General features: G+C 34.8%; 1 protein-coding gene and 1 long non-coding RNA gene across 3 annotated transcripts; one reads left to right on the top strand and one right to left on the bottom strand.

Moving 5' to 3' along the window:
* Positions 1-720: 720 nt before the first annotated feature.
* Positions 721-19,949, bottom strand: LOC114942405 (uncharacterized). Of its 2 annotated transcripts, none has more exons than XM_085480719.1 (7): positions 18,240-19,949; positions 7,115-7,975; positions 5,538-5,709; positions 3,920-3,981; positions 3,707-3,839; positions 3,407-3,512; positions 721-3,285 (listed from the first exon to the last, which is right to left on the bottom strand). In XM_085480719.1, exons 1-7 carry the CDS (start codon positions 18,334-18,336, stop codon positions 3,187-3,189), a joined length of 1,530 nt encoding a protein of 509 aa, XP_085336845.1. In that variant the 5' UTR covers positions 18,337-19,949; the 3' UTR covers positions 721-3,186. The 2 variants fall into 2 exon arrangements, with proteins under 2 accessions (XP_085336845.1, XP_085336844.1); XM_085480718.1 differs by having other exon boundaries at positions 3,407-3,515; positions 18,240-19,948.
* On the top strand, positions 17,761-24,664 carry LOC114942407 (uncharacterized). Its single transcript, XR_003821800.2, has 3 exons — positions 17,761-18,189; positions 21,816-21,921; positions 24,166-24,664. It is a non-coding gene; the product is annotated as an uncharacterized LOC114942407 (long non-coding RNA).
* Positions 24,665-24,729: the final 65 nt, after the last annotated feature.

Genomic DNA, 24,729 nt, shown 5'->3' with positions numbered 1-24,729 from the left:
CTAACTGTATATTGTGTATACATTGAATGTACTAAATGCATATGATATTAATATGTTATACAACAAATATTTTACTAGTAAATCTTTTACAATTAATTTCAAGCGCGCTCAAACTAAAGACACTATTGTTTCTTCGTGTCATCCGCTAGTTTTATATCTAACAAATGCATTTTAAGATTGAATGTGACACAATGACACAATCACACTCCAGTCTCAACATTCGTATCAAATACTGCAATTTCACACATTTTTCATCCTCGAACGAGTCCTTAGTGATTAGTTTTATTAATACACATTTAACTTATAAGAATAACTTCTAATAATAATATAATTAATAGTCATAATAATTAATTACATTAATAAAAGATATAATAATAATATAATATATAATAATAATAATAATAATAATAATTAATAATAATAAATTAGGAACCACGTATACAATATGAAATATGAGAAATTAAATTAGAATACACACTGTTAATGATAACTATTTTATACATTAAAAAGATACTATTTGTATTTGCTTTTCTAACTGTTTAGGCCACACTCTCTTTCCTTACGTTCTCTCATTCTCTCTCTCTCAATCTTTCTACAATAAGCAGGGATTTCGAATAGTTCGAATAAAGAGTTGTTCGCTGTTATTATTATTAAATGTATTTCGATGCGACGAGTGACAGATGGATGCGTGGTTAATATGAAAAAGGTCAAAACAAAGTATTTAGAAAAGGTGTTCTTTTATACTCGAGAGTATCTACAAATATACAAATTATTATTGAAGCATGTCGTTTAATGTTTTCAGTATTTTCTCTGTCACTGTTCGATATATTTTGGACGAATTATATAATTATAAAAATATGTATTTCGGATTTTTTGAAAGCATAGCGTGATACAACAAAGTACCATGATAGGATGTAGTACAATGTAGTTGTCGATGATAATGTTATTTTTATTGTAGTCGATATTATCGAAGAGATCCAGAATTATATATTTTAAGGTAGAATAATTCACTATTTACAAGAAGCTGAAACATAAAGAGGCCCAGCCTCGAGGTATCTCCAAGCAAACATATTAATCCCATTCTATTGCATTTTAATACTGTTTAAAAAATCATATCATCGTAATCTGAAAGTTGAAAGAATTCGAACAAAAAGATGTGTAGAAAAAAATATTGAATAAATCTTGTAGCAATGTAGATTGTAGGTAATGTGAAGATAAAAAAAATTCCAGTACTTTTTATGTAAATAAATAAATAAATAAATAAAGAACGAGAATGAATGCATGATCAATAGGATTGGGCGCACTATAGCACTTTCTTCCATAATTCTGATATATTTATTTTATATATATTATAGAATAAGTATTAATGAAAAAATGATTGGGATTAATATCTAACAGAATGATACATATCTCATTCCGCATTCATTTCAGTTTTTTGAAAAACAAGATAAATATGGGAGATAAATTGGACAGAAATGTTCAACTTTCTTTCATGTAAAGTATACAGTAGATAAAGTAAATATTATTAATTTTTCTATTATTAGTAAATTATGAGCTGCGCTTATAAAGTCATTGAATTTTTCTAGCATATTTGTTTTTCTATTTTCTCTCTCTCTCTCTCTTTCTCTGAGATATATTCTGCTTTTTAATTTTTACTGTTTAGTTATAGGATACATAGAAATAAAGACTGATTTACTACAAGTATGTCATTGCGTGTATGTACCATATGCCTAAGATTTATTAAACGATATTTCATTAAGAGCGAAGCGTGTTGAAAAAATATTTTGTCAATACGTAACAATACAACGTCAGATGGCGATCTGACGTCAATAGGTTTTTTAAACCAATTAGTAAGTAAATAGATAGCATATTTATTTTGAGCGGCAAAACGTATTTCATATGCGCTTAGGAAACTATTGCTTTCTGGTAAGACGTCGGATTTATAATTTAAATTTAAATTCTAGAAACTTCTACATATATAATAAGACACAATGTTCATTATTAACCCTTTGATACTAATGGTACGATTAATCACGCATTCAGAAAGATTATTTTGGAAGAACTTATTATTAAGAATATAATGCAAACTAGTAAATCGCAATGTACATATTAGATATTCGCGGTGAGCGCCGCGAGATATCGTAGAATGTATTCATTCGTGATATATCGTTAATCAACCAGAGCGGAGCGGGGAGGATAGATTGCGGAATGCTGAAAATCATGAACCAGAGTTTGTTGTCGAGTACGGATAATGTGTACCAAGCATCAAAAGGTTTTACCTTGTCTATTATTAGCGACATTCAGCTATTAATTTCGTGTTTTACAAGAAGATTTGTTACTAGCGTGTGTCAGCGTCCTGCGCTCATAATAACACAGCGATTCGTCTTTGAACGACGCTCGTCGCGGATATAAGACAGATAAACGAGCGGTGTTCTATTTGATCTTTTTCGATCAAACGTATCAAAGTTACATATTTTGCTTTCTTAAAAACGAGAGTAGAAAGGCACTACTTTTGCAACCGTGATGCATGTATCTTTCTCTTTTGTTTTTCTTTTCTTTCTTTGTTGATAATGACTTGCGACTTGCGACAATGAAACGCGATACTAACTAATTTGCACGAAGACAATATTCCTGTCACCTTCAAAAAATAATACATACGGAAATGTTTCATTTTCGAACATCACATCTTTTGTTTGCGAGGTTTGTGTTTGTCATTTCTTTTTGTTCTTTTATTCCCTAAATGAAAGATTTGTTCTGCAGATGAATCATTGAGATAGATACTCGTTGGAAGGAATACACGCGATATAACTGACGAGCGTCGAACGTCCCTTCGAACGTTCCCTCATATCCGGGGAACTCGAGCGGCAATACGGGAATGTTTCGACACAAGAATCGAAAAGAGCTGACATGCGTCGTCTCGGTACATGTGTCATTAGCTCGGAAATCAAGTACTCAATGTACTTGATTCGCTTTGTTTTCTCAGCGCCGCGTTAAGATGTTTCAAATCAAATGGATATTGCAGTTCAACAAGTTCGCTACTAAAGGCTATTACTAAAGGCCGCTGCTATCTCGAGATCTATATCTCGAGCTATTATCGATTTATTCGACGATATTTCGTATGTTTCGCGTGTTGCCGAATCGTTGCAGCGGAACGCGTCGTACGTGGACGACGCGTCACGTAGTTCGCTATTGACTCGGACGCTTGCTTTCGCTGATGGACGTCATCCTTGTTGATTCCGCTTCTGAGCAATTCCAGTTCGGCATTCTCGTCTGTTCTATTGTGGCCTAAAGCAAAGAAAGAAAAAACATCCGAATAAAATTTTCATTATTTTAAATCAAAGTTGTAAATCACAATTAGAATTGTAAATCACTTAGATTTCAGTCGTATTCATCTTCTTTTTCTTACCGAGCTGTTTGGATTCTTGGCCATAAAGATCATTAGAGAGCGACTGCGATTGCTAAATGGCCTTAACTCTGGATCTCGATCAGGACCGTCTACCGTGTCGACGTTACTGCTGTGACGGAAAAAAGTCGAATGTAATACTTGCTACAATAAGTATGTATATAGGAGAAATCGGTCGATGACGTCGCGAAGACACGAGCTTGATCGAAAACTGCGCGACTGCGAGCGTAAATATCAGCCGGATACGCCAAAAAATTCGTGCTGCGAATGAAATAACAACGATAATAATGAACGATCAATTACCTCGACCGCAATTCCTTTTGCTTTCGCTTATAATGAATGTAAGCCGCTATACAAATGATAACGACGAGGAATACTGCTATTGTGGCACCACCGGCGATGCTGGCTGTCTCCAGCATTACTCGTTGCCGTAAGGCTGTCGAAGAGAGGTCATCATTTTTATTTTGTACTTTTAAAAGCAAATATGCAAATGTTTCGAGAGAAATGTATACTTACGCAAATAGGAACCATCCAAATCTTTAAATTCGCATCTCTGTCCGATAAATCCATTCGCGCATCTGCAAAGTACAATATCAAGTTTAATTAATCGATGTTACTTTTGGGAAAGCACCTGGAAAAGCATACTTTATAAATTTCAACTTTTTTATTATTCAAATATTAATCAGATGGATAAATTCATCTAAAGTAATTAACATAATTAATATTTACTCAGAATTGATTATATAAGTGTATGCATAAAGTTTAAACCGCTCGTTACTTGGTTTATTTTATACACGCTATAATTACTTAATATAATGTCCCCTTTATATGGCGCAAATATGGCATTAATATACGATTTAAATCTCGCGTTTCCCATTTGCATTTTTATTTAGGATTATCAATCGATGCGCATGATTGAATCAACATTGTCTCTTTCACAAGTATATCTTCTTATTGCTTATTTCTCTCGATCACAATTTATATACATATATCTATATATTACTGCTAGTAACAAAAATTAAAACTTTATCGAAAACGTGATTTTCTTTCAGCTTTAACGTTATAAGTTATAAAGAACCAGGAAGATATGTATATAATCAAAGTTGTTGGTAAACGAGCGCTCTTATGATTTGTGTCGCGCGTGTGCAAATTTTTTCCCTTTACATCTCAACATAATTTGATTTAATATTTCTAAATATAAATTTGATTAAGTGCTGTATTTTGTAAAAGGGATTACAATACATAGCTGTAATTTATTCTCATTTGTCGTAATTATCACGCACAAACTTTGTATGTCGATATTTATTATTTAAATGTTTCATAAGTAAGCTTTCTTTTTTCTAACAAAATTGTGCACAAATGTATTTTTATTTCGGCATTTTAACTTTTACGATTGAAATTTAAGTTGAAAGCAGAAGATGACTCGATTCAAGGCGGTAGATCGCGGTCAACAAAGCAAACACCGTGGGAAATGGTAAGGTTGAGCGAGCACAATGTGCTCTGCTGCTCTCCTCGATGTTATCCCAATATTAATCCGATAGACTTTCTTCTCTTCTCTTTTTTCTCTCTGTCTCTCTCGCAATATTTGTGCCCGCAACTTGATGTTCCGTCAACTTGATAAACTTGTTAAATTAATAACTGAATGACATTTGTATTTTAAACATTTATAGTAGAGAAAAGGGAAAAGAAAAAAATGTAGATGTAGAGAGAGAGAGAGATGGTACAAATCCAATCCTAGAAAAATACGACAGCGAACTCGAGGGAGTGTCAAACGCGAGCCGATAGGAATTTCGACGTACGTGTCGAGGTCGCATAGTCAAAGATTAAGAGTTGAACGAGGCGAACGGTGCCGTTTCTCCCTTGGTGGCTTTTTCGCTTAGAACCGCCGCGATTGTTGGCGACGGTTGCACAGTAGGCGCCCGACGGACTAAGCCATCAAAAAGTGTTCCGTACGTGCTCCTGCATAAATATCGATATATTTTCAAAAATTCCGATCGTTATGTATTGTAGTCTGCAAGAATTTTCGTTACCATGGAAAAAAGAAGACCCTACAGGTGAAATTTTAATGTGAATTTATCGTCGGCTGATGACTCATATATCCGTCAACGTTGAACAAAGATAAACTCGTACTTACAAACAGTTGTACAGGGGGGACTCGACAATTTTAATGGTGAAACACGTGGCGCCGTTCAAGCAATACCAATCTGCGTAATCCTGCGGACACGTGTACATGTGGAATGTGATGTTCGGCCGATCCGTTGGTGTCGGTGGCCTTGGTTTTGGCGTCGAGCGCGACGAACAGGCATCTGTAAAAAGGTCAAATTCAGTATATATATGTATTATTTTTGCGTTTTTGCGGATAAGTAAGCTTTGATAAGTAAGTTGAAAGAAGAGAAACTACGCTCGCAATGCAAGAGTTTGCCCGTTTTCAAATACTATATATAGAATAAAAACTTGATTTCAAATCTGCCACTATACATAGATAAATCAATTGTATTAGACAGATACGTTCGACAACTAATGATCCTATATATATATATATATATATATATATATATATATATATATATATATATATATATATATATATATAAGCGTTTAATCCCCATTATTGACACGAGAGAATAAGCGAATGATGGGCTGAATAGACATTTTAGAAATTTTGTCGGCTTTTCCAGGCTCGTTGAGCACAATGGATGAACGTGCTTATTTCTCGCTCTTCCACACCCTCTCATACCCATTTCGCTTTTTCTTTAACGCGGCTATGCCGCACGCGGCGGCCACCCTGGCGAGAAGAAACGAGAAGGGACGAAAAGATGAAAGAGAGAGGGAGAGGGAGCATCTCGTAGGCGCGAGACTGTACACAAAGCTGCAAAGTACGGCAAAGGCGGCAAAGGTTGCATCTGTCCTGCAGCGCGTGGCTGCTGCCTGTCACCTGTTGTAATTTTACAATCTGCCGTTTCCACGCTCTCGCTCTCGCTCTCGCTCTCTCTCTCGCTCTCGCTCTCTCTCTCTCTCTCTCTCTCTCTCTCTCTCTCTCTCCCTCCCTCCCCCTCCTTTCTATATATAATAATTCTTGGCCATCTCTAATGTTTTAATATCTCTATCGCGCAGTACTTGTCTTTTACGTACAATTTATTTTGTCACAATCGTTTTTAATTTTATTCGGTTAAATTTTTAACCTAATTGAAGAAAATTTAAATTTATTATTCGATTTATCTCGGAAGGATATAGTTGAAAAAATAACCGCGCGATAGAAAGGCAAGTACAGATGTGTCCAAGAAAGATAAGCATATTTGACAGACGAAGTCTTTGTGTAATAATTCGTGCAGCGCGCGAAAGAGAAACAGGAAAATGGATAACGATACTCTGCGTCGATTATCTCGTCGAGTTTACCTGGTAGAGACCAGGTGCAATGTGACGCGCAAGTATTATTATATTACACACATTTGCTCGGGAGTATAAGTCGTGACATAAGTCGCGTACAAAATAAACGTTTTTTTTGTCACGAGGACGCGAGCTTTATTCGACGCGAAAGCACCTCACATACGAGAGCATCTCTGGTAAAAAAAAAAAAGAAAAAAAAAAGAAAGAGACAGATTGTAAAAGATTGTAGACTGTTTGATATCATTGTATCTGAGATAATACAATAACTAAAAGACAAGAGTTGATTACAAATAAGAGAGAGTTATATGTATATATCATACTAACCTGCTATAGAAAAGAGAGTATAGGAAAGGAGTAATATCGTCGCAAAGTAGGGTGGACTTTTGCATCTTCTCGTCATGGCAGTGACGATAGAGGGGTTAGCGATGGTAGTAGTGGTGTTGGCTGTCGTGGTTGTAGTAGGCGAAGTTCGTACGAAAGAATGTACGGTCGTCGTCTCGGTTTGATGGACCTCGACATGATCGGCGTCGACGCGAGCCGAGTTAATAACGTCGCTGCTCCTGCAAGATCGCCGATCGTAGAATCGTTGATGAAGGCAAGGATGAAGACGTTCAAGACACGTCTCGTCGTGGTCATCGTGGTGGCGGTGGTGGTGGTGGTGGTGGTGGTGGAGGTGATGGTGGTAATAGTAGTGGTGGTGATGGTGGCGGTGGCGGTGATGGTGGTGGTGGTGGTGGTGATGGTGGTGGTGGTGATCGTCGTCGTCGTCCTCGTCCGCAACGTCGTCGTCATTGTTTTCGTCATCACCACTATCGTCGTCGTCGTCGTCGTCGTCGTCGTTGTCGTCGTCATCGTCGTCGTCGTCGTCATCGCCGTTATCGCCGCTGTTGTTATCGTTCTCGTCGTCGGTGTCCCTTCGATGGTGATACCATCGACGCGACGGATGACAATGATTACGGTAACAAAGATGGTGGAGGTAAGGCGGTGAATGATAATGGCGGTTGGTAATACCGCTGTCGTCACACCAGATTTTGCCACCCTTCGTCATCGTCCCTGGCGGGCTAATCTCTCGGACTCTTATCCCTCCATATCCTCTATCGTCAACTTCTCCTTCTTGCGTTTTCTCCACAGCACCACGGGCTCCACCACCTGGGCCAGAACTCTGGCGCACGTGCCGCCGCTTTCCTGAAACCAGATACCCGTCCGGGCGGCCATTTATAGTGTGTTTTATCTCGAGCGAAGACTTTGGGATCTAGCGAGCTAAGCACCACCGGGCCTCCCAGACCGATGGCAGTAGGATAGGTAGGATAGGATAGGACGGCTGTTGGGACTTTGGGAGCGCCGGATTCAATTGTCAGTGTAGAACGCGCGCTCTCTTTTTTTCTCTTTTCCTTTTTCGTACTCGTCGCAACTATGCATGCCTCCAGTCAACGAGAGTGAGAAGTATCTAAACGTTGTCGATACTTCATAAATTTATATTTCAATCATCATTTCAATTTAATTAAAAAGTACACTCGTATTATCTCCGAGAATTCAAGTTTCCTCCTTTACTCTATGTTAGGTATGAAAAACATAGCCACTTAAGAGTTACCACTAAATAGAAAACCAAGTAATCAGAGTAGTTTTTCTCGAGAAGTCTTATCGTATATATATATATATATATATATATATATATATATATATATATATATATATATATATCGTCGTGTTTTTATTCGACTTTATAAATTCTGTAAACTATCGAAATAATTTTCCGTCAAGTAAGTCACACATTATGCATGACACGCGCAAATGTGAAATTCTACGTCAAGCATTAAGTATGACGTCAATCGCTATTCAAATATTCAATCAACTAGTCATATATATCGGTTAGTTGTATCTTGATACATTTTTACTTCCAAGGCTAGATCGAGAGAAATTGTTCTCTATGATTTTTTTACACGTTTTTAAATAATCAAATTGCATTTTTCCGCACAGAGTTTTGAATAAATATGTATTCGATATATATTTAAAATAAATAATAGCAATGAAGAGAAAAGCGGCGAGAGGGTATCGCTTTAGCCTACATAGCATAACTTTAAGTACGACCCACGTTCTCTCTTTCTGATAATTGGCCATTTCCCTGCTAGCCGTGTCACGTCTTAAGCTTGTCGTCGTCGTCGTTTCTGGACCGGCGAAATAATTCTTAAGGCGAATCGCCTTGAATTAGGTTATTTTCTAATTGCACGTTTCTTAGCGTAACATCCGCTCACGCTTACACGCATTGCAGTCTCGAGCAAGAAATATTATTTTAACCATTCTTATTTTTTCTCGTTTTTTATTAGAAAACAAATTTATCTTAAAGATTATAGCTTTTGAATTCGCACAAGTCCAATTCAACGTAAATGAGATATTAAGGTAACATTGCTAGATATTTATGGTTATACAGGTCGCATGATTGATCGTGATAAAAATGTCCAGCCGTCTGAAAAAATTGCTGTTGCTGTACGATGGTGTATATTATATATCTTATATCATGTATTAGCGGATAGCGATTTTACAAACATGCATACATTCACGCTACAATCTTGGGGACGCGTTTGGTCACGTGTCTTTTAAAAGCTACAGCTATCGACGGATAAACAGGGATTGGGAGGATGGATGAAGAGGGGAAATTTTCCGGATAGGAAGGGTCTCGAATACCAGCGAGACCGGTCCGGTACCAGCTGCGACTCATCTAAACACGGAAATTCTCCAGTTTGGATATGTTACGTCAACGTAAAAAAAATGGAAAAAAAAAATGTTTTTATTTGCCGTACACTTGATTTATAAATATTATATAATCAAATTTTACAAGCTTATTTAAAATTTATATACTTTTGGCAATAAAATTTAGCGCTTGCGATAACGAACGAGTGTATATCATAATTTTCAAAGTAGGAGGTAGAAAACGTGCAGCCGGTTCTGCCAGATGGTCAATGAATCTACGATATCATCGACAGAAATTTCTGTCGGGTCGAAAATGATGTATAATCATCATTTGGTTATTATCGTTATCGTTTTTCACACTATGCTACGCTAATTCGTTTCAACGATCGATGATTTGTCCAGGCAAACGGGAGAAAACTGTTTCTTGTTTTCTACTTAATTTCGAAAAATGTCAATTTTTGTAGTAGGAATCTGTTATCCCCCGAAGAGATACAGAAAAGGTCTTTGAACTCTCTCTGAAAGGGATAGCAATTGAGACGCGTATCGAGAAAAATGGAAGCATCTCGATCGATTGATACGGAAAAAAAAGAAAAAAGAAAAAGAAAAGAAAAAATGACGCGCTCTCTCGATAATATAATGGTGGATTAGAGCAGGACGTATCTTTTCCACTCGATAGAGCTCGGGATACTCATAGGCGGGGCCCCGTGCGTCTAAAGAAGACGGACGGGATCGCACATGTCCACCTCGTCCACCTCGGGTATTCATGTCGGTATTCATGGCGAGCAGCTGCCGAATGCACTTCAACACCATTACCTGCTTTTCGCAACGCTCACTCGCGAGGCGACCATATCCTGGCCGGCCCTGGCACGGGCCTATGGTCTGCTTCTTCCACGTTATGTCATTATATGCTGCTACAATATCATCATATTGCAACGTTCGATACGATTAATTAACAATTTTCCTTCCCTTTTCTCGCTCCTTTTTAGATCGATGTAATTGTGATGTAGAAAAAGTAATGCAATTTTTTGCAGAAAAACGTGTATCATTCATGTTACTAAATAGAATGGAGTTTCTGTGCGGAAATGAGGTCTGCGAAACACACACACACACACAGTTTCGCGGCTAATAATTGAGAAAATTCTTTTTCTTTCACTTGTGTTTGCAAAGTATTACAAAGTATATAAAATTTACAATATTTGAAGAGAGAGGAACAAGACACGATACGTATTGTAATTGTGTAAAAGTGAGCGTTACGCGCATTATATATAAGCCAACATGTTTTTCATTTCGATGTAATCTCTCATTTTGTTTATACATATATTTGTCGCGTAAGCAAGCGATGTAAAGAAACAAAGAAAGGCTGAAATAAATAAGATTTTGATGAATTGGTAAAAATTGGTATAAGCGATATATTACTCACGCGTTCGCGCGATTGCATAAAAGCCGGTTACTGCGCGGTAATTACTTCCGGATTTCACTGTATTCTCACGCAAATGTTTTTGTGCGCCGGTATACGGTATTAAACTCGAAAGCTAAAAGTGTCGTGACATTCACCAGCAAGGCATGCGAGCATTACTGGTGAAAATGTGCGAATTTTTGACAAAATTCTCTCAAATCTCTCCTCTCTTTCTATATATACATACATACATATATATATATATATATATATATATAATTTTTTTTTCAATGCTATTCTATATTTAATATATCCAACTTTAAATACAACATTGCAAGAATTATATATCGTGCAACTTCTCCATGCATCTTGTTTGTTCGTAACGTCTTGTGAAATCATAATTTGATAAGTTATCGACTTATCGGACATAAACTCGCAGAAAACAAGATTGTCATAGAATCATTAATCTTTTTCATGGTAACGATACACGAGCAAGCGCCATTGTGAGATTTTATCGCATTTATCACATTTATCGCATATTTCTCGGATATTATCCGTATTTTCGGATTTTCCGTAAATATAATATACATATGTGCGAAGCAGATTTTTCTCTTTCTCTCTGGAGCAGTCGACTTGACACGATGGGCTGCGAGTATCGTTGGCAGCCGGCACATGGTCCGCATCATGCTTTTCGAAGCCGCAGATGGTTCCTCCTGTGCGCGATTATGGTTTTTTTTGTCGTGCATGCCGCGTGCGCAGGCGGTAAAACACGTGCACTTTTCGATCATTTCTCGTCACAAAATTGATCGGTCTGCCAAAATGTTGCACGTATATGACGGTATTTGTCCTCCTGTCATTTATACGCTATAAAGTATATATATATAATATAATTTGCGCGCTCCGTTCCAATTGTAATTTCGTTATTTGCAAGCATCACTGCTAGCAGCAATTTTTCACTGCTGTTACCGACGATTTACAAAAATTGTCAATAATCTTCTTTCGACATGCAAAGTTATGCATTTTTTTTTTATTCCATTCTCATTTAATACGCAAGCCCCATTCCATTAATATATCTTGTAATCTCAATCTTATTGTTTGTTAGTCGAGCTCAATCATTTTTAATAATCATTTCTTCTGATATTTATAACTTTAGAAGAAAGTTCTATATAAGCAATAGCAATTTAGAGTTATTGGCAGGATTCTTTGTTTCAATGTGTTCACCATACACGGATGGAGGATAATTGTTTTACGATCGAGTAGAATTACCGATTGATAAATCAAAATTGATAAACAAGAGTACTATTGAATGAATATTTTGATCGATCTGTTACAATATAGCGACGGACAGAACGTTGGTATATAAATGAAACAAAAATGTTCCATTATCAGTGCAATATAATCAACTTATTCACCTTTATTCTTATACTTTTTACAATACAAAAATCATCAAATGGCATAAAGTGTGCGGCCTAATCAAATAATAACATTTCTAATTTTACATTTCTCAACTGTTTCATTGATTTTTTTTATTTTTAGAAACAGTTTCTCGTTGCAAGTTATTCTAATTATTTCGCTTTTAATGGAAATGATGTTAAATTATTTTAAACTTTTAACTACATATGTTAAATCAAATATAAATATTTTTTTAAAAAACATTAAATTCGAGAAAAAAGCAACTAACAATGATAAATTAGATTGAGAATAAAAGTAAAAATTTATTCAAAGGTTGAGCCTGTGTTGGCGCATATTTTTTACTATTAAATATTGTTATTGCGATACAATCGTAGAATGAAATAATTAAACGGCAAAAAAAAAAAAAAAAAAAAAAAAAAAAAAATCTACGGACCACATAAATCGATATCCTTTTCTCCGCTTACGTCAATTTCAAAATCAATTCATTATTCTATGCTACAAAAGATTTCTGATTTTGCGACATTTTGTTTAGAATTTTACTTGTGTGTGATTGTATTCTTATAATATTATTTATTTCTCTATACTCTGAGTTTAAATTATTTATAATATTGAACATACTATGCGATTTTATTACAGTATTTAATATATTATTTTAAAATGTGTTCTATATCGTTTTAATCTTATCAATAATATGAATTTCGTCGATTACAGAGCCGTACATTTTTTTGCAATTTAATCTAATAGGTGTGTCGATTGTATCGATTGTATAAAGACGAGCTGGTTACTACTTCCGACAACACGAGAGCTGTTAAGTATATATGTTAAATAATTAATAGACTAGTCTCATTAGTAGGTGATTATTAAATCTTTTGACGAGTTAATATTTTTAAAGAAATAGGACAACTAGGAGAATTATATGTAAATCAATCATATAATTTTAATCAATAAATTTATTAGATCTTCAAAAATCTTGTAATTGTTAATTTTCCATTAGAAACTTGTGAAAATTATATATGCAACTCTTGTTGCAAAAGTATTTTTTCCGGAATAGTTTGAAATATTTATTCCTATAATTTCGATAGAAAATTAAGACATCTTGTACACTTAATCATATAGATAAACGTTATTATTTCTTTTACAAAATACATAATAGCTCTATGACCATGACCGTGTTTTCGATAGTCTAATATAAAAAGTATTAAAGTTAGATAAATTGCGCATTCACAAAAGTTTTAAAGTAAATATTAAGAATACAGGGGCTACGTTAAATATCGATTCTCGATAAAATCGAAATAGATATGGAAGCCCGAAGAATGTTGGAATTTTCTAGCAGTTGGGTATAAGGAATATTATGGCAACACCCCACAGAATTCACTGTGGACTACAACTTGTATACTGTTGCAGGATCGATGCGACAACACGAAGATGAGTAAAATGATATCGAAATCGTTATATCGAGATGTCAAGCTTGTTCAGAATCAACAACGAGAGACGAGTTTAATTGATGTAACGATGTACGATATTACAACAGGGACACTCGAGGATTCCATTAAGATTATATAAATGATCACTGATATTCCGTCAACATTTGCGTTGATCATAAATAGAAAAGAATAAAAAGATGTCGAAAGATGTAGGTTTGAATAAGGAAGATGATCGCAAAGTGGATAGAATTTATGGATAGACTAATTGTAAAATATAATATATATATATATGTATATAGGAAGGCTATAAGAGAGAAAAGGCGCGTGCGCACGCCGTGCCGAACCGAACGGCCGGAGGCCAGTAAAGGTACTCGCAGGAGGGAGTAAAGTGGCAGGCAGGGGGTGGTTAGGACCCGTCCTACGCTACACCACGAAACACCTGGCATTTCTACCTCTGTTCCGTGCTCTCGCCCTCCTATCGTCTCGTATGCCTCTCGATCTTTGTCATATTATCCCAAACTGCATAAGCACCCTTCCTCCTGTGCTGTGCCCCTTTGGCCTTTGCCTCCCGTTAGCGCGTCTTTGCACGTTAAGCGGCTCGTTATACCCGCCGCTATATGGACCAAATATCTATATGTATATCCGACGCAGTACCACTCCATTAATCCAGCTGTGACGGAATAGGATATAGTAGGTACTCGCTATATATGTGTATATATATATATATATAGGTACTTGGATGGGATTTCAATTTCCTACTCATTCAAATCCAAATTTTGGCAAAGTCTTACGTACGAGAAAATAGTGGGTGATGTTTCATTTTGCAATCTCGTAAGTATGATATGATACGCGTCTTCTCTCGCATATCAGATCACATTATATTGGAACAAATGCAAAAGTACTCGAGTCATTTTTCGATTGCCGATTATATTGTTACTCACAGATTATAGCCTTTATATTGTAAGAGGTGTGCACATAAATGCACAGCTCTTGAGAATAGCAAGGGTTTGATAAAATCAAGATCTATCATGCGATATTTTTTTGTAAGAATCGATTTCGATTAATGGAGCGTGCGCGTACATCAATATCGATCGACCTATTGTACATCGAAACAATTAACCTGTCGACTTTCAATAACGATAAAAATCAATCTTACTATTTTAATATTAAAGTTATTATACAACGATTAGATATAGCAGAGATACCAAATTTGTTTATTTATATTTACTCATTTTTGAGTACAAATAATTTAATAACCGTGTAAGTTTTCTCGCTTTCTTGCATAGGGTGCAGGTATATCGTAATTAATCTTTTCAAAATCTGTTAAAATTTATTATTTTGTTACTTCTCGAGTGAGTAAATCTCTCATCTAAAGTCAAAATAGCCCATTATAAAATATTGTTTCTTGCGGTTTTATTTTTATCTCATTTCTCACTTTTGGCCAAAGAAAAAGTTTAAACGAGCCACAAACAAGATTTATGGGTTAGGCCCTGAAAGGCAAACAAGTTTGTGTCCCGATTAGATAACCACCGATTCCGAGCAACGATCTAATAATCGGGAGACAATGTGTAATTGATAAAGTTCTGATCTTTTCAATAAAGAGTCAAAGAGTTTACACGTTAAAAATAAAAAATCTCAGCGATTAGATGTAAAAGATCAAAATAAAAATTTGAAAAATAAAAATAAAAAGAGCTTATATCTCACGTTTTCGTCTCGCGCAAAAATTAATATTTATTTCAAAGGTTATTTAAAACTCGCGACAGCATCTCAGATTTATTCCGATAAAACTTTTCGAAGATTGAAACTTGGCAAATTTCTATTCGAATAATGGAAAATTATTGAAATTCTTTAATTTTGTATATTCTATTGATTCGAGTAAAGTGTTCCATCGATTGAGGAAAATTATACAAAACTTTTGATATAACTAGTATCTATCATCTTTCGTGAAAAAGTGTGCGTGCGTGCGTCCGCCAATAATTTTTCTAAAAAAAATATATTAGGTATGTATTTTTGAAATGTGCATAGATTTGAATAATTTGTCGATAAATTTCTTGGATTAATCCATATCGCGTAATATTTTGTATGTCTGTTGTGTAAATTAAAGCCGACATTAAAGATGTGTGTGTAATAATTTATGTACTATTTGCCATCGGGGACAGCTTTAACTCTGTTCCGTGTAAAATTTTAGACGATGGTTCGCACGCACGCACTATGCATGCACGCAAATGCTCATGCTTATACATTTCTCTTCCTCTTTTGTCTTTATCTTATTGTTATAACCAGAGTATAGAATATATACACATTTGAAAACTAATAAAACCACCATAATATTAATAATAATAATGAGAGAATTAATACTTTTTTAATAAACTAACTTCTTTTATGCGTCGCAATTTTTCAAGAAAAAACTAATTTCAAAATTAATTAAACTCTAAATAATTTTAGAGTATATGAATAAATGATTACGTGCATCGTTTTGTTTATCAAACTGCTCGACCGCGCAAAATTTTTAATACAAGACTCTAATTTGAACGATGTATAAAAATTTAAATTATCGTTATTAATTCACATCTCACGTACATTTGATCCATCTTCACGCGACATTGTCGTTGATATTGTCTTATATACCGTATACATTGTGTAGAAAAATAACTTTTAACAATTTTTAAATAATTTTATTACAAATAGAATGTTAAGAATGCTGTTTAGAAGAGAGAAAAAAAATTGTAACACTGTTTCTGTATGTTTTAAAGATAAAACTCTAATCGTAAAAAAGGTTTGACAAAAAAATTTGATAATTTGGAGTATACGTAGGTACATATATGTATTAGCGGAAAAAGGGCAGAGAAATGTATAATTATTTTAGAATCATTAAATTAAGAGATATTGCGTACGATTTATTTTCGAATACTCTTTTATTCTATTGTTTACTACTTGTTCAGTTTGTATATTTTGTCCGATTTTGATTTGTGTATATTCAGAACGTTTCATTCACAATCAAACAGCGGCAAGTGATAAATGCTCGTTTAGATGTGTAACATAACACTATATACGTGACATAATACCGATGATTTAATCCGTCCGATGACCTAGGGTCAATAAAGTCAAAAGCAATTTGATTTCGCTAGTGATACATATTGTATATCGTCGTAATTTCATTTAACGGAAGCATGTAATATTTATCAGTTTTAAGTGTCCATTTAAATTTGGGTCGCTGCTACATGCAGTATGATAATCAATCAACGAATAAAACAAGAATATGATCACAATAATATGAATACTCGACAAACAATAAGTAAATGACATTATTTTGATAAATGTTCGCTAATCGCTAAAATGATCGCGAAAATGAAAAACCGTGACAAGTATATTTAAGCAAAACTTTTGAGTTTCTCAAGAAATATATAGGTTTTGTCTCGATTAGCGTAAGCGTCGCGCAATTCCTTTTCAAACATTTTAATAAAATGTCGGTTCGTAGAAAAGTTTTTTTACTTAATTAATCGAAATTCCTTTTTCGATTTTCTTTTCGTTACTGCTTTTCAACAGAGATTGTACGAAAGAATATTAAATATTCCGTTCCATCGCGAAGACAAAGAAAATGAATCGTAGCAAAATCGAAATCCCGAGAGAGAAAAATTTGAATCCCGTTCCCTTTCAATTTTGCGAGACATTCAACGATGCAGACTTTTTACACACACGGGCGATAGAGACAATAAAGTAGTCGATTAATTGTTCTAGAAATTGAATGATTGTAAGAGAATACTAGGATGTAGCGACGCGTTGTAGGTATGTACTATATATTCGCGAGGAGTAACGAAGGTCGAAGAAAAAAATGATGACTAAACGTATATATGTGAACACTGTCTCGCGCGAAGCTTTTACAACAGCGTCGTCGTCTACGCGGTCTTGTCCCTCTTATTCTGTCTAGACGTCGCTCGCTATATACGTTTACATTTCGTATACCGATTGTCACAAAATTATGCAATATATTGCAAACTATCGTCGTTGATGATCAAGATAAGGATAGTCGCAATAGACGCGATCTCGAGATACGTTGTTTCTACTTTTGCGCGATACGCGACACAGCAATAATATTATATGCCGTGCGCGGATGAATTTTTATCTCTTATTACAATACAATTTCTCGAGATGTATGTTTTGAATTTTGACAATATGAAATGTTTCTCGTATAATAATTTACGATTAACACACTTGACAGAGGGACATGGATAGAAGGTTATAAAAGGTAGCGGGATCCAAATTCCAGGGAGGAGAGAAGTCTAATCTTTATAAATAATCTCTATATAAAGATTGTGGACGATTAGAGTGTGTCGGCGCGGCGGCGGTAAAAACGAAGAGAAAGACCGTCTCGTCTGATTTACAATTTGGTCCGATTCCGTAAGAGCGGAAACGTGAATGCGTCAAACGGTCGCGACACGGCTCGCGCCGATTAAATTCGCGAGAGGTGCGGATGTAAGGTGAGTAAGTAAGTAAGTAAGTATGTATGTATGTATGTACTCGTGCTAACCTGAAAGTCTATCGATGAGACGTCGCATGCCAGTGACGGGAGGTGCGCAGTGGGAAGCCGATTCAGGGAGCAGCAGCATTCCACCGGCGATCGGCATTCGTGCTTTTCTCCAGCTTTTCCTCGGATTTCCAGCCGTGTACTGTCTTACCCTCTTTTTCTCTCCCTTGGTCTCCCAGGCGCGTATGGATCAGATGGAAAGACGGGTGTGCACGTCAAAGCGAGATGGAGCGCTCCGATGCCGCAGCGAGGGGAGCGCGGAGACGGGGTGACGCGAGTTCAGTCTAACCTAATCCCTCCCTCTCTCGTTCTCTCTTTCTCGCTTCTTTCCGTCCTCCTCCTCTTCTTTCGTCTTCGTCTTCTTCTTCCTCTTTTTCTTCTTCTTTTTCTTTTTCTTCTTCGTCGTCGTCGTCGTCGTCGTCGTCGTCGTCTTCGTCGTCGTCGTCGTCGTCGTTGTCGTCGTCTCCTCCTCCGTCCTTCTCCACCTTCTCCGTAAAGATACACACGGAAATATTTGCAGCGGATCGCTCGAATCTACGGCACACACGCGGGACTCTCCATTATCCGGGAATTTTTCCACGGTCTCCGATTCGATCCGCTCCGGCAAGCCGGTCGCGCGCGTCCCGTATCGCACACGTACTTACGCGTGGTATACGCGTGTCGCGGTCGCGTCGCGCCGAGCCGAGCCGAGCCAGGCCGCGGTGAAAACTCCGCACTCCTGCTAGCGAACAGGCGGAACGAGCGGTCGCGGTCGCGCTCGCGACGCGAGCGCGAGCGCGAAAACGAGGCACGCCGTGAATCGACTAGTTGGACGGAGACGGTGCGAGACGAGAAGTAAACGCCCGCGCGCGAGCGCGCGCGCGCGCGCGCCACTCTGTCAATACACGCGCGCACACCCGAGCACACGTACACACATGGAAAAACACACGTTGACGATCATACGCGCGCGCACTCACTTGTCCTACTGACGTTCCAGATGCCGCGCACAGTTTACCAACAGTTTGTAACGTTGTACAAATTGCAAACAACAGGACTTTGACACTATTTTACTTCCGAATGACGCCCGCCTGTTTGTCTTCTGTCCTTTCTTTTGCTTTTTTTTTTTCTGTCGCTTTCCCTCTATCGCGTCGATTCATCCAGAGAAATCCACACGTATGATTCCGATCGCCTTCTGTCTCGTTTTTCCTCTTTTGCATACATATATATGTATACGTTATTGCAGTTTGCTCGTGGCAACGATAGTTTTCTCTCTCTCTCTCTCTCTCTCTCTTTACGCTCCAACTTCCTGGATACTTGTATATTTTGTTTCGTTTGAAATGTGCGTATACAACGTGAACACATCCGTGTCGAGAGCTACGCGATTCGATTCGATACGCTCCTTTCCTGTTGGCAGTGAGCAGCGAGCAGCAAGGCGCTATCGTGGTAAATGGATACGCTGTTGTAACGTTGTCGTAATTCGCGCGTCGATCATCGTTGTCGCATCTATCCGAAAAATGCAAAATGTTCTTGACAATATTGTCGAATGTGTCATTGTGGTGTGTCTATTATCGGCAAGCGATTGTCTTCTCACGGGCCCAGACGGGCCCTCGCGGACGGTCACACGACAATCAAACACTCGCACTGTCAGATGCAAACTACAAACGATCGAGGCCGAGCGAGAGCCGAGCGAGAGCCGAGCGCAGTCGAGCGCAGTCGAGCGACGACGATGAACGACGACTGTCGATGTCGACTCTGACGATTGGCCGACTACGCTTTTCAGCTTCAGCTGCGACACGTGATCTCGCTTTCCGTTCGAGCCAGTTACAGGATTGGTCATCGCGCCAGTGTTCGTTCGTTTCTCTCGCCACGATTTCGGATATCTATCATAGCGATATAAAATGCCTCTTATCCTTATCCCGCTTTACGTTCTTCTATACGCAATATCTGTCTACGCAAGATTTCGAGAACGATTCTTATTTCGCAAGGTTAAATTGCCACGTTGCTTTCGCACTGCTTTCGCGATTCGTCGTCGCTCTACTGCTGCTGCTCTATATGCGTACCTATATGCATATATATCTATCTATCTATATGTATGTACGTACGTATGTATATAGGTATGTATGCACACATTTGCACATACATATATACAACGCAGCTATACTCCATATTGCTAGAGTAGCCAGAGAGAAAGAGAAAGAGCAGTACTTACTGATCATTGGCAATCGTGGTCAGTCGCTTACTTACTATGGTTACTTATCAGCATTTTTACGTCATTTATCTATAACATCTACAACTATCAAAGCGTCTCTCCTTTCAAAGGCTTAAAGATTCAAATAATAATTTACCAATAACGAGATTCAAATTAATTATTTAGTATCGAACCTATTTGTTTTCATATATAATAATTGACTACAAATGCAAATTTTTTTCTCTTTTTATTTATTTTTGTTTTAATTAATGTTCACTTTTTCATATGGATGAGAGAATCTTAAGTTTATTCAAATATTAAATTTTACATATTACAATTATTATATTTGAAATGTGTACATACACACAAATAATATAATATCGCTAAAATGAATTCACAAATAAAAAAGTGCAAAAACGATTTCTTTGAATAGACCGATTAATAAATAAATAAATAAATATATATATATATACACAAGTATACACGTATATGAATGAGACTGGACACGTTCATTCATGTCTACACACAGCACACAAACACACACAAGACACACACATACACATATAAAAACATATATACGTATATATATATACGTATATTCAAGCAGTGTATCACTCAACGCAGTAAAATATATGTCCGTGTCTCACGGATATTTTGTCTGTATGTACGTGTGTGTGGAAACTGACAATTATAAAACAAAATATTTTGGAATGTAATCACCAATAATTTAAAAGAATTTGATTTTAAAAAACGCGTATATCGATCAAATACAAAATATATACAAAATCCAAATTTACAAAATGTACAAAAATAATAAAATATATATTGATTTCTATATCGATACGTTTATATTTTTTACTATATATATATACATATATATATATATATATATTTTGTTTATGTATTCTATATGTATATATATTTTCTCTGTAGTATCTTTATTACATCGATTTAATATGCATTTTGTTGATTTTTCTTAATTCATTATATTACTTGATTTAAACATTTAAAGAATTATATGATATATTCTTAATTTGCAAATTGTGTAATTTCTCGTTAATTTATATATGAATAGAATTGGATTGGAAAATTTATTTTTTGAAGTTGTTTAGTTTGTTGTATTTACAATAAAAAGCATGTATATTTTAATTAACATTACTAAAATATTTTTTATATATAAGAAGAGTATTATAAATTTTTGTTACATATATTAATTACATATAATATATGCTTTATTTGCAGAGGATTTTTATGCATTTATTTTTAAACTTTAAAATCATATATATTAAACATAAATAATTATAATTATACAAATTTATAAATTTTATTTTCTACTTGTAAAGATATTTTATATTTTAACTTTATTATATATATATATATATATATATATTTTTTTTTTTTTTTTTTAATAGCTTATAGCGCGCGTCCCAGATATCTCAACTGGACATTGGCGACATCTAACGACAAGGAAGTCACAAGTTTTGTCAAGAGTTAGTAACTAAAAATTTCCATTTGCAGGTAAATATTTATACATAATGTTACTCTTATTTTATATCGATACAAATAAAAAATTGTATAAATTAAATAAATCTTGTGTTAAAGCATATATATATATATATATTACAATAATCTTTATTTTACTATTTTTATCTGTTTATTGAGAGGTTTAATTTTTTAAAATTTACATATATTTGCAAAATATTTTTCCATATCTAAAGCCATTTTTCTGAGATCTAGGTGCTGGGTCGCAGACTTTAGAAATACTATACATATGTATCACATTAATTATTTTGCCTATTATTGATAGCACATTTATTACACATTTTTATGTTTTTATAATGCTTCAATATATGTATATTTTTATCAGAATATAAATATTTGAAATGTTACATAATGCAACGATTGATATATATAATGTATAGTATGTTTATACATATAATGTATCATTTAAATGTGCGTTGCATCTTTTATAAAAAAAAAGTCTGCTCGACTCATTTTAATACACACAGAAAAAACAGTATCCTTGAAAGAATGCAAATATGCCTTGATTCAAGTATATTGTGTTCTTATAATATATAGCGCTAAATACAAGTAGTTTTGGAAAGGATAATTTATCCTTAAAGTGCAAAATATTCTTGGTTGAAGCTGAAATTTACTTATAAGTATTGCAAGGACAAGTGACAAGTGAGCATCGGATATAAGCGGTACTTTCAAATATATATATATATATAATAATTCTTATTGTTAGTTAAAATGTGACTAAGTTTGTTTTTACCATATAATGAATTTTAAAACAAGAATATATACTTCACACAAACTTATTTATTATTAAGGGAAATGAAAATTTACGATTACAAAGAGCATTCTAAATTGCTTAAATCAATCAAATAGCGTTCAAGAATAAAAATATACTTGAATCAAGGATTTCTTTTTTCTGTGCATATGTATAAAAAGAATATAAATTATGAGATGTAATATATAATTTTAACATAAAATATTATTATCCTTATATCCTATTAGTTGAAATAATTATATGCATTTTACATATATATGCATTGGCTTAATGGTTCTTCTCTCTCACAAATATATATCTTTTAATATAAATTTAAATTCGCGTGTTAAGATATTCTTGTGTATTTATAGTTAAATACAGAGATAAAATAATGATATATTTTTATATTTATTGTATATGCGGCATTATTTTTTACACATATCTATAATATATTATTCAATGTTAATTATCTTTGTCACAATTATCGATCAAGAAAAAATATATGTTTTGAAATTAATTATAACATATACATTGCATTATTATTAATTTGCAATATGTATAGATATAAAAAGTTGGCGAAATAATGTAGCGCTCGATGTACACACGCGACGACATACGTATACGTAACGAGTTATTTAAAATTGCATTTAGCTATATTTATTCTAAAAATGTACTCGATGAAAAAAATGTGGATCAAATTAGTCCACGATCACATTACATTGCAGTATTTGTTTGTTGAAAACGTCGCCACAACTTTAGAACAACCTAAAAATAACGTAAGAACTATCGAAGCATCTCCCTCATTTCTGTGCACCTGTCGCGGTTTGCCGTCCGTCATGCCTAAATACATCTGCGATGCCGATCTCAATCTTGATTTAAGACATTATTATTCCCTGTGACCGCGCATCAACGAGTCGCTGTCTTGTCAAGTGGAAACTAATCAGCCCCGCGGAAGAAATCTCGAATATTTTATTGATAGAGAGATATAGAGTACCGCGACTATACCGAGATGTGTGTAGATGTGTGTATCAACAAATAGATTCACTATATAAATACGATTCTTTTTTTATAGATCGAGAAATTTTACATTTATTTTAAGTATGTAGAATGTAGATTATATAATGTATTTATTTGTCAAAAAGATGTAGAATATAAAGCGTGCATAAAATTAAATATATTTGTTAGTTATTATAATTATATATATATATATATATATATGTAAAAATAATACATCACTTATTATTAAAATTATTAAAAATAATTATATTATTAGTACTGTACTGCGTGTTGAATGTTTGAAAGAAATATCTTTCTATTTTTTTTGGAGGAAAAATTTTGAGATCGATGCACTTATTATTAAGTTTATATTTTATAATTAATTGATATACTTATCTTTAATAAATTTTGACAATATTTCTTTGCAAAATATATATATATATATACTCACAATGTGGAAATTGTTACATTTTGTGTATATTCACAATTTCTAGGATATTTCGTCTGACGTGGCTTATTATCGATCAGATGCTTGGAGTTTTCAACGATGGAGCGATTTACGATTATACCTGCAGTAAACGCAGTGTGTGACATATGTGTTGTATAGTGAATCAATAATATGCGTATCGATCATTTTGTCATAGTGGCATATTACGGAAACTTAATATCGTTACTTCATCATTTATTAAGAGTTGTTATGGGCTTCAAGAGTCACAGACAGTTAATAACTAACAAGTATATATGTATATAATCACATAGCTTACGTACATTGCGGTTTGATAATTCAACAAGCGCAATATAATTTTTTTAACTTTAGCAAAATACGCACATTGTCATAATATCACGATTAATTCAATTGTGACGACATATGAGTATACGTTTAATGATGTCTTGATGTCGTCATCAATTTTATCGTTATATTATTATTGTTGTTGCGTTTAGTAAACAATTTTTCAATTTTTGTGTTTTATTTTCGAATAATAAATGCTTATCATAATTTTGCAAAATACATACATACATATATATATATATTAGAGAAAAATAGTGGCCGCTCGTGC

Source organism: Nylanderia fulva, unplaced genomic scaffold, assembly GCF_048542155.1.
Source record: "Nylanderia fulva isolate GAGA-0341 unplaced genomic scaffold, ASM4854215v1 Scaffold16, whole genome shotgun sequence".
NCBI classification, from domain to species: Eukaryota; Metazoa; Arthropoda; class Insecta; order Hymenoptera; family Formicidae; genus Nylanderia; species Nylanderia fulva.
Note: the sequence above shows the minus strand (reverse complement) of the source record. Positions and strands in the feature narration are given on the sequence as shown.